Genomic DNA, 10991 nt, shown 5'->3' with positions numbered 1-10991 from the left:
GACAGTAGTAGTAGTAGTAGTAGTAGTAGTAGTAGTAGTAGTAGTAGTGGCAGCAGCAGTATTAGTAGTAGCAGAAACAGATGTAGATGTAGATGTAGAAGTTGTAGCAGTGGTAGCAGTAATAGCAGGAGTAGTGGTAATGATGTAGTAGTAGTAGCAGCCACAATAGAATTAGTAGTCATAGTAATAGTAGTAGTAGTAGCAGCAACATATTTAGATGTGGAAGTAGTAGCAGCAGTATCAATAGTGGCAGCAGTAGTGGTAAGGGTGTAGTAGTACCTGTAGCAACAGCAGTAGTAGCAGTAGTGCTAGTAGTAGTAGTAGATGCAGCAGTAATAGTAGTAGATGTCGTAGTAGATGTATTAGCAGTAATAGTAGGAGATGCAGTAGTAGCAGTACTACTAGTAGTAGTACATGTAGCAGAAGTAGTAGTACTTCGTCTCTACGTTATATTGGCATCGAACATGTCACCCTCCCTAGGAGAGGGGGTGACCTCGATCATTTATTGTTAAAACGAGAGGCTGCCTGGATCTTTAAAGACCCTTGTTCCCTTCGGTCTCAACGTAGACTTTGATCTGAAGCCATTCTTGTGATTTTGCTACTCTAAATGTTTGTAGGCTTATGTAGCCAATTTGTATCTATGATCGTACGCTATCCATTCATGTTTTTTGTATGCTATTTTAATACATGAGAATTAACCAATGATATCTGGCCACACCCGGCCATGATTACAGACTGTGTGTATCTTTTAACACTATATAAATGAGTCACCCCGCAGTGTTTGTCATTATACCGTGATTTAAAAAAAATTGGACCTTTATTTAACTAGGCAAGTCAGTTAAGAACAAATGATGGCCTATGAACAGTGGGTTAACTGCCTGTTCAAGGGCATAATGACAAATTTGTACCTTGTCAGCTCGGGAATTTGAACTTGCAACCTTTCAGTTACTAGTCCAAATGCTCTAACCACTAGGCTACCTGCCACCCCAGAAACACAAATGTTTCTTGATGAAGACACTGTGTCTGTCAAAACATTGTCCATAAATATTGTCCATAAATATTTTTGTGTCTGAGCTGTCCGGCTCTCCTTTATTTATTTTTTTAGTTCCACTCCGCTAGCCAGCACCTCGCCTAAATAGGTGTGTGTTTGCCTCTAGATTAAACTTCGATTAGCTAACACAACATGCCATTGGAAAACAGGAGTGATGGTTGCTTCTAATGGGCCTCTGTACACCTATGTAGATATTCCATAAAAATCTGCCATTTCCAGCTACAATAGTCATTGACAACATTAATAATGTCTGCACTGTATTTCTGATCAATTTGATGTTATTTTAATGGACAAAAATTGTGCTTTTCTTTCAAAACTAAGTAATTTCTAAGTGACCCCAAACTTTTGAACGGTAGTGTATATATTACCTCAATTACCTCGACTAACTGGTGGCCCCACACATTGACTCTGTACCCCCTGTATATAGTCTCATTACTAACCGGTGCCCCCACACATTGACTCTTTACCAGTACCCCCTGTATATAGTCTCAATGCTAACCGGTTCCCCCACAAATTGACTCTGTACCTGTATATAACCTCACTATTGTTATTTTGCTGCTGCTCTTTAATTACTTGTTACTTTTATTTCTTATTCCAAAAATGTTTCAAATGTATTGTTGGGCTCGTCACCTGTTGTATTCAGCATTTCACTGTAAGGTCTACACCTGTTGTATTCGGAGCATGTGACTAATACAATTTGATTTGAGTATCAACAGTAGGAGTGCAGTAGTGGTGACATTAGTAGTAATAATAGTAGTTATAGTAGTAATAGCAGAAGTAGTAGTGACAATAGTAGTAGTAGTGGCAGAAGCAGCAATGATATTAGTAGCAGTAGTATTAGTAGCAGTAGTAGAAGCATTAGTAGTAGTAGCAGCAGCAGTGTTAGTAGTGGTGGTAATAGTAGTAGTAGTAGTAGTAGTAGTAGTAGATGCAGTAGTAGCTGTAGTAGTAGTAGTAGTAGTAGTATAAGTAGTTGCAGTACTAGATGAAACAGTAGTAGCAGCAGCAGTAGTAGTATTAGATGTATCAGCAGTATTAGTATATGTTGCAGTAGTAGTAGATGTAGTAGTAGTAGTAGAGAAGATGTAGCAGCATAAATAGTAGTAGTAGTACTTGTAATAGCAGTAGTAGCAGTAGTAGTATATGTAGCAGCAATATTGCTAGTATTACTAGCATTAGTAGTTGTATAGATGTAGCAGTAGCATTAGTAGTACTAGTAGTAATAGCAGCAGTAGTAGATGTAGCAGCAGTGGTATATGTACTATTAGTTGTACTAGTAGTAATAGCAGCAGTGGTATTATTAGTAGTTGTAATAGTAGTAGCAGTAGTTGCAGCAGTAGTCGCAGCAGTAGTAGTAGCATAAATATTATTAGCAGCATTAGTATTACTAGAAATTGTAGCAGCAGTGGTAGTAGCAGTAGTAGTAGTAGTAGTAGTAGTAGTAATAGCAGCAGTAGTAGTAGTAGTAATAGCAGCCGTAGTAGTAGTAGTAGTAGTAGTAGTAGTAGTAGTAGTAGTAGAAGTAGTAATAGCAGCAGTAGTAGTAATAGCAGCAGCAGTAGTAGTAGTAGTAGTAGTATTAGCAGCAGCAGTAGTAGTACTACTACTAGTAATAGCAGCAGTAGTAGTAGTAGTACTAGTAGTAATAGCAGCAAATCAAATCAAATCAAATGTTATTTGTCACATACACATGGTTAGCAGATGTTAATGCGAGTGTAGCGAAATGCTTGTGCTTCTTGTTCCGACAATGCAGTAATAACCAACAAGTAATCTAACTAACAAATTCAAAACTACTGTCTTATACACCAAGTGTAAGGGGATAAAGAATATGTACATAAATATATATGAATGAGTGATGGTACAGAGCGGCATAGGCAAGATACAGTAGATGGTATCGAGTACAGTATATACATATGAGATGAGTATGTAAACAAAGTGGCATAGTTAAAGTGGCTAGTGATACATGTATTACATAAAGATGCAGTAGATGATATAGAGTACAGTATATACGTATACATATGAGATGAATAATGTAGGGTATGTAAACATTATATTAGGTAGCATTGTTTAAAGTGGCTAGTGATATATTTTACATCATTTCCCATCAATTCCCATTATTAAAGTGGCTGGAGTTGAGTCAGTGTGTTGGCTGGTTTTCTTTTGTAATCCGTGATTGACTGTAGACCCTGCCATATACCTCTTGTGTCTGAGCCGTTGAATTGAGATTCTACTTTGTCTCTATACTGACGCTTAGCTTGTTTGATTGCCTTGCGGAGGGAATAGCTACACTATTTGTATTCTGTCATATTTCCGGTCACCCTGCCCTGATTAAAAGCAATGGTTCGCGCTTTCAGTTTCACGCAGTAGTAGCGGTCAAAGCAGCAGTAGTAGTATTTGTATCAGCAGTAGTAGTAGCAGTAACAATCAATCACATTTATTTATAAAGCCCTTTTTTTATCAGCTGATGTCACAAAGTGCTATACAGTAACCCAGCTTAAAACCCTAAACAGCAAGCAATGCAGATGTAGAAGCACAGTACCAGTAGCTACCAGCAGGGTTAGGGTGTCAAGGGTCAGGATCAGGCTTATGGCTGTGTACCTGGCCAGAGCTTTGGCAGCTTTCCTGGCCTGGACATCTCTCCTGATCAGGATGGTCTCCAGGTTGGTTGGACTGGGTATGAACCCCACCACTCCATCCTCTTTCACCGGACGCCCAAGCCACCAGTCACTATTAAACTTCTGTTCAGACAAGGCAGGCAGGGAACTGGATTTATTATGAATAATAATAATAATACATAATTTAGCACTTATTTAACAAAACATCAGACTAAACAAGACATGAAAAAAGAGAGGGGTAGACTCAGAGAAGGGAAGGAGTGTGATGCATTCTCATAACCATCATCATCACCACTACATTATTACCATCATCATCACTATCATAGAGCTAGTGTTTAAAGGATAGGGGTTAAGGGTTACACTCTAACCTCTTTGACGTGTAGAAAGTCTCTGGCCTCGAAGGTGACAGCCTGGCCTGGTACTGGGATGTTGTCGTCGTCTGCTGGTATGTAATAGAAGTTACACCGCACAGCAAATGCCACAGGCTTGTACTGGTTAAACAGAGAAGACAACAGACGTACTGGTTAAACAGAGAAGACAACAGGCTTGAACTGGTTAAACAGAGACAACAACAGACGTACTGGTAACAGGGAAGACAATAGGCGTACTGGTTAAACAGGGAAGACAACAGAAGTGCACCGGGAACACAGAGAAGACAACAGACTCGTCCTGGTAACAGAGAAGACAACAGACCTGTACTGATAAGAGGGAACACAACAGACTTGTACTGGTAAGAGGGAAGACAACAGACTTGCACTGGTAACATAGAGAAGAGATGGGGAGGCAGGCTGGTCTCTGAGTAGACGTAAGATAATCAAATGAAAATCAGGTATATTCAAATTAGTATGATATGTTATGTTTGATATGGTTACATAAGATGTAACTTTATTAATAAAAAAGGGAAAGAATGGTGGTTGGTCAGGGTGGATGGGTGGGCAAATAAGGTGAACATCTAGCAACCCAAAGATTGTGTATTTGAATTTCATCATGGAAAACTTGAGCATTTAGCTAATAACTGTTCAAATAGTTACACATTTTTAGCTACTTTCCAAGTACTTAGCATGTTAGCTAACCCTTCCCCTAACACAGACCTTAAACCTTTTAGCTAACCCTTCCCCTAACATTAACCCTTTAACCTAACTCCTAAACTTAAACTTACCTCCTAGCCAAGCTAACGTTAGCCAGCTAGCTAACATTAGCCATCTAGCTAACGTTAGACTAAACAAATTGTAATTCAAAACATAGCATACATTTTGCAAATACGTAACATACTGTAGGTTTTGCAATTCTCAACATATCATACGAAATGGATAATAGACATCCACAAATTAATACATAGAATACCAGATTTAGTGTCTCAGATTTACGTACATAATAACATGAAATGCTCTGAAAACAAGTAAGGAAGGAGATAGGAAACAAGGGATCGAGGAAGTTAGATTGGGGGCGTACCTTGGCCTTCTCCAACTGGACCTGGGCATTCCGCTCCTCATGACCATCTACGTCCCTCAGGGTCTGGAGAGAGAAAGGGAGTCAGAATTAGACTTGGGATGCTTTAGTTTGTAATGATGAGTTGATGTAGAATTAGACTTGGGCCCCTTTAGTTTGTAAATATGATGTGATGCAGAATTAGAATTGGGGCTCTTTAGTTTGTAATGATGGTGTAGAATTAGACTTAGGCCACCTTAGTTTGTAATGAATTACATAGAATTCCATTTGGGCCTCTAAATTGTAATGGTGATGTAGAATTAGACTTGGGACGTCTTAGTTTGTGTTGATTATGTGACGTAGAATTAGACTTGGGCTGCTGTAGTCTGTAATGTTGGTGTAATGGAGAATTGGACTTGGGCAGCTTTAGTTTGTAATGATGATGTAGAATTAGACTTGGGCTGCTTTAATGAAAAGGTTGCAAGTTCAAATCCCCGATTTGAGCTGACAAGGTACAAATCTGTCGTTCTGCCCCTGAACAGGCAGTTAACCCACTGTTCCTAGGTCGTCATTGAAAATAAGAATTTTTCTTAACTGACTGATTTGGAATTAGACTTGGGGGCTGCTTTAGTTTGCCGTGCTGATGTAATGTAGAATTAAGCTTGGGCCTCTTTAGTTTGTAATGATAATTTGACTTAAAATTAGACTTGGGACGGATTAGTTTGTGATGTAGAATTAGACTTTGTCAACATTAGTTTGTAATGCTTATGTAGAATTAGACTTGATCTGCTTCTGTTTGTAATGATGATGTAATGTAGAATTAGACTTGGGCCTCTTTAATGTGTAATGGTGATGTAGATTTAGACTTGGATCGAGCTAGTTTGTAATGGTGATTTAGAATTAGACTTGGGCCGCCTTAGTTTGTATTGATGATGTGATGTAGAATTAGATTGGTCCTTTTTTAGTTTGTAATGATGATGTAATTTTGACTTGGGCTGCTTTAGTTTGTAATGATGATGTGATTTATATTGTGGATAAAGAGTTTCCTGCCTAACAGAACTCAGAGGGTGTTCTTTAATGGAAGCCTTTCCAACATAATCCAGGAAGAATCAGGAATTCCCCAGGGAAGCTGTCTAGGCCCATTACTTTTTTCAAACTAATAATGACATGCCTCTGGCTTTGAGTAAGGTTACTATGTCTGCGGATGAATCAAGTCTATACATGTCAGCTACTACAGCGACTGAAATGACTACAACATTTATCAAAGAGCTGCAGTGGATACATTCACAAATTTCACGACACATTGTATCCTTAGGCAAATACTCTACCACTATCACATCGACAGTGCAAATTCCATGTGTACATGTGTGACAAGCATTTGTGTAAGTTTATCAATAGCCTAGCTGTTACGGATACAAGTATCCTGTGTGTGTATCCTGTGTGTTCTTTTCTCTCCTTCTCCCCTCACAGGTGAAAATCATCACTCCCCAATCAGACAACAATCAATCATCAATCAGAAGACACACCTCCTCCTGTTTCCTACCCTATCACAGTTCCTTTCCCCATCAGTTGTTTGCTCTAGAGCTCAATCTCTCTGTAAATGCCATGTATGTAGATCTCTGTGTTTCACTCTCTCTTTGTGTCTTAACCTCTCTTTTGTTTGAGCACCTCCAAATCACTTTGTCATCTCCTGTGAGTATTGTTTTTGGTTATGGTGTTTGATTGCTGGTGGGGAAAGGGGAAACCAAGACAAGTCGCCCATGGGCATACACTACCCGTAGGTAGACTTTGTTAAAAACACTAGTTAGAACTGGGCGGACCACCCACTGTATTTTTGGTTAGTTAGCTGTTGTTAAAATAGGCTAGTCTAGCTTAGGGGTGTTTTGGATGCTTATTGTTTCTTTCCTTGGGTCCAGCTCAGCCCCTTTTCCTGCTCCCCCCATTACCGTGTGTTTTACAATAAACCCTGAGTTTGACGGTATAATTTCAGTTGTCCTGGTCATTTCGTTCACACTTTTACTTCCTCACAATTATAATTTGCATGAGTTATGTTACGGGTCTCATTACCATCCCCCCTAGACTGTCGGGCCAAAAGGGATTCGTAACACTAGCATAGCATTTTGTCCAGCTAGCAGCAGGTAACTTGGTCACGGAAATCAGAAAAGCAATCAAATTAAATCGTTTACCTTTGATGAGCTTTGGATGTTTTCACTCACGAGACTCCCAGTTAGATAGCAAATGTTCCTTTTTTTTCCCCAAAATATTATTTTTGTAGGCGAAATAGCTCCGTTTGTTCTTCACGTTTGGCTGAGAAATCTCCAGGAAATTGCAGTCACGAAAAATATTCCAAATTAGCTCCATAATATCGACAGAAACATGGCAAACGTTGTTTATAATCAATCCTCAAGGTGTTTTTCAAATATCTATTCGATAATATATCCATTGGGGACCATCAGTTTTTCAGTAGGACCGATTGGAGTCATTGCTACCTCTGTATTTTACTCGAGAATCTCTCTGGGAGCATCAGGTGACCACTTGCGCAATGTAGCCGCCTACGGGTATTCTTCAACATAAATGCGTAAAACTACGTCACAATGCTGTAGACACCTTCGGGAATACGGAGAAGGAGTAATCTGGTTAATAGCGCATTCACTGCTCAAAACATGAGGCACTTCCAGATTGGATTTTTCTCAGGCTTTCGCCTGCAACATCAGTTCTGTTATACTCACAGACAATATTTGTACAGTTTTGGAAACTTTAGTGTTTTCTATCCTAAGCTGTCAATTATATGCATATTCTAACATCTTGTCCTGACAAAATATCCCGTTTTATTACGGGAATGTTTTCATATTCTCTAAAAATGAAAATACTGCCCCCTAGTCACAATTAAAGGCAATGCTACCTCTTGTAGACAATGCAGGTTTTAAAGGAAATGCTACCTCTTGTTGTCAGCGCAGTTTTTAAAGGCAAGGTTAGCACGTTCGCATTCAAGGTAAACTCAGCAGGTTATGAATTAATTGGGAATTCATGTTAATTGTCAAACGCTCTATAACGCAATCTAATGCAGTCCTGATAGAATCCCAGCCTATGTGTTGAGGCAGTGGGCAGGTTTGCTATCTTCCATTTAGAATACATAGTTGTCAATCTGTTCAAATTCACTTTTTCATCATAGCACAATGTTAATCCGACCGTTACAATTGTTGTCATTATTGTTGCCTCTCTCGCACTACTGTTATAACTGTTCTTCACTTCCCTGTCTTTCCTTTCTTGTGCTAGAATGTTCTAGATACCTTGCTTCATTTCTGCTAGAAAAGAGGAGTCATCTCTGTCTAAAGCCCAGTCAACCCTAACCGCTAAGAGGATTGCCCTATTCAGGTTAATAGAATCAGCCTGTAGCCTGCAATAGAACACAGTAGTCTGTATACAACACAATAAACCGGCCTGTAGACCTGGCCGGTAGACTGCAATACAACAAAGTAGACTGGCCTGTAGATTGCAATGTAACACAGTAGACTGTAGACTGCAATACAACACTAATTGTAGAGCTAGCTTTTGTCACATAAAAAATGTGAGATGCAGTTTGATAAAGCCAACAAATCTGCAATTGTCTCCATTTCTCTACAAACATCAAACTCTTTCATCCCTCTGGTCGAAACTTGTTGGTTTCTACTCAGTCCTTCTCCCAGTAACCCTAACCCTGTGTTTCAGATAGACCCAGTGCTCCTCCCAGTAACTCTAACCCTGTGTTTCAGATAGACCAGTCCTCCTCCCAGTAACCCTAACCCTGTGTTTCAGATAGACCCAGTCCTCCTCCCAGTAACCCTAACTCTGTGTTTCAGATAGACCCAGTCCTCCTCCCAGTAACCCTAACCCTGTGTTTCAGATAGACCCAGTCCTCCTCCCAGTAACCCTAACCCTGTGTTTCAGATAGACCCAGTCCTCCTCCCAGTAACCCTAACCCTGTGTTTCAGATAGACCCAGTCCTCCTCCCAGTAACCCTAACCCTGTGTTTCAGATAGACCCAGTCCTCCTCCCAGTAACCCTAACCCTGTGTTTCAGATAGACCCAGTCCTCCTCCCAGTAACCCTAACCCTGTGTTTCAGATAGACCCAGTCCTCCTCCCAGTAACCCTAACCCTGTGTTTCAGATAGACCCAGTCCTCCTCCCAGTAACCCTAACCCTGTGTTTCAGATAGACCCAGTCCTCCTCCCAGTAACCCTAACCCTGTGTTTCAGATAGACCCAGTCCCCCTGTCTGTTTCAGAGAAGCCATGCAGAAATGACTCACACAGAGATGAAGGGATTAACAGTCAACACAACAGATGGTACATTATCCTATTCTTCCCTGTGCACACACACACAAACACTAAACACTTTACCTTTTTCTTTGGAGGCATGTTAGTCTGTTGTGGTTGAGATATACGTTGGTTTCCCTGATCGCTTTAGTCCAAACAAGGACCCATATATCACAAAACAAACTCCTTCTTTACAAACTAATGTTGCGCAATGTATCCAAAGAGACTGTTGTTTGATAGAAGTATAACATTCATAACAGATTCCTGAGAGAAGAGCCCTTTGTATGACCAAGGGCAGAATCCAAACCCCTGGTGAAGTGCAGCATGGCTGAGGATTCAGAGCTGAGTGGTGTGAATGGCTTCAATAAGCCTCTTTATCAGCTAGCATGTATTAACAGACAGTGTAGTCACCCCTCCAGAGCCTTGGTGGAATTAAAGGCTCAGAGAGACATCTGTTGCTTCCTCTGCACAGCATACTGTTCTATGGAGCTGGGGTATAGGACTGGGGAATAGGACTGGAGCTGGGGAATAGGACTGCAGATGGGGTATGGGGCTGGGGTATAGGGCTGGGGTATGGGTATAAGACTGGGGTATAGGACTGGAGCTGGGGTATAGGACTGGAGCTGGGGTATAGGGTTGGGGTATAGGACTGGAGCTGGGGTATAGGGTTGGGGTATAGGACTGGAGCTGGGATATAGGACTGGAGCTGGGGTATAGGACTGGAGCTGGGGTATAGGGCTGGGGTATAGGACTGGGGCTGGGGTATAGGACTGGAGCTGGGGTATAGGGTTTGGGTATAGGACTGAGGTATAGGACTGGAGCTGGGGTATAGGGATGGGGCTGGGGTTTAGGGCTAGGATAGAGGACTGGGGCTGGGGTATAGGGTTGGGGTACAGGACTGGAGCTGTTGTACAGGACTGGAGTTGGGGTATAGGGCTGGAGTTGGGGTATAGGGCTGGAGTTGGAGTATATGGCTGGAGTTGGGGTATAGGACTGGGATAGAGGACTGGAGCTGGGGTGTAGGGTTGGGGTATAGGACTGCGGTATAGGACTGGAGCTGGGGTATAGGGATGGGGCTGGGGTTTAGGGCTAGGATAGAGGACTGGGGCTGGGGTATAGGGTTGGGGTACAGGACTGGAGCTGTTGTACAGGGCTGGAGTTGGGGTATAGGGCTGGAGTTGGGGTATAGGACTGGGATAGAGGACTGGAGCTGGGGTGTAGGGCTGGAGCTGGGTCATAGGGCTGGGATAGAGGACTGGAATTAGGGTAACGTAAACTAACTCACTTTTGTACATCACGCTGGTCCGTATAATTGACCTTATTTTAGCGCCCAAAAAACATAATACTTCTAGATCAACTGTAATGTCAGTACCATTGTGAAGCACAATTTCTCCCCTTTCCAACAAAATCAATGACGAGCCCTTCATGATGCTCATTTCTGCATGATTCAAGAAGGCAATGAGCTCCGCTAGGTCTTTTTAAAAATGGCGGGTGGGGAAGCGAAACCTACTGTATGATTGTGAGAAGGAGAAATGTCGTGTGGGGAAACTGCTTTTTCCCTCGAGCTGTCCAACTTATCACCTTATTGCCTCTAAAAATGTAA

General features: G+C 41.4%; 1 protein-coding gene across 2 annotated transcripts in view; it reads right to left on the bottom strand.

Annotated features, from left to right (window-relative positions):
- cacnb2b (calcium channel, voltage-dependent, beta 2b) overlaps positions 1-9751 on the bottom strand; it is an 84836-nt gene extending 75085 nt beyond the window's left edge. For both annotated transcript variants that reach the window (XM_042308321.1, XM_024378513.2), the window contains exons 1-4: positions 9473-9751; positions 5119-5181; positions 4035-4157; positions 3650-3789 (exon numbers count right to left, since the gene is read on the bottom strand). In XM_042308321.1, coding sequence (XP_042164255.1) covers positions 3650-3789; positions 4035-4157; positions 5119-5181; positions 9473-9490 — 344 coding nt within the window. In that variant the 5' untranslated portion in view covers positions 9491-9751. The remainder of the gene's footprint in view (positions 1-3649; positions 3790-4034; positions 4158-5118; positions 5182-9472) is intronic.
- Between the last annotated feature and the right edge of the window lie 1240 nt (positions 9752-10991).

This window comes from Oncorhynchus tshawytscha, linkage group LG28 (assembly GCF_018296145.1).
Source record: "Oncorhynchus tshawytscha isolate Ot180627B linkage group LG28, Otsh_v2.0, whole genome shotgun sequence".
NCBI lineage: Eukaryota > Metazoa > Chordata > Actinopteri > Salmoniformes > Salmonidae > Oncorhynchus > Oncorhynchus tshawytscha.
The sequence above is the reverse complement of the archived record's forward strand: the minus strand, read 5'-3'. Positions and strand labels throughout refer to the sequence as shown.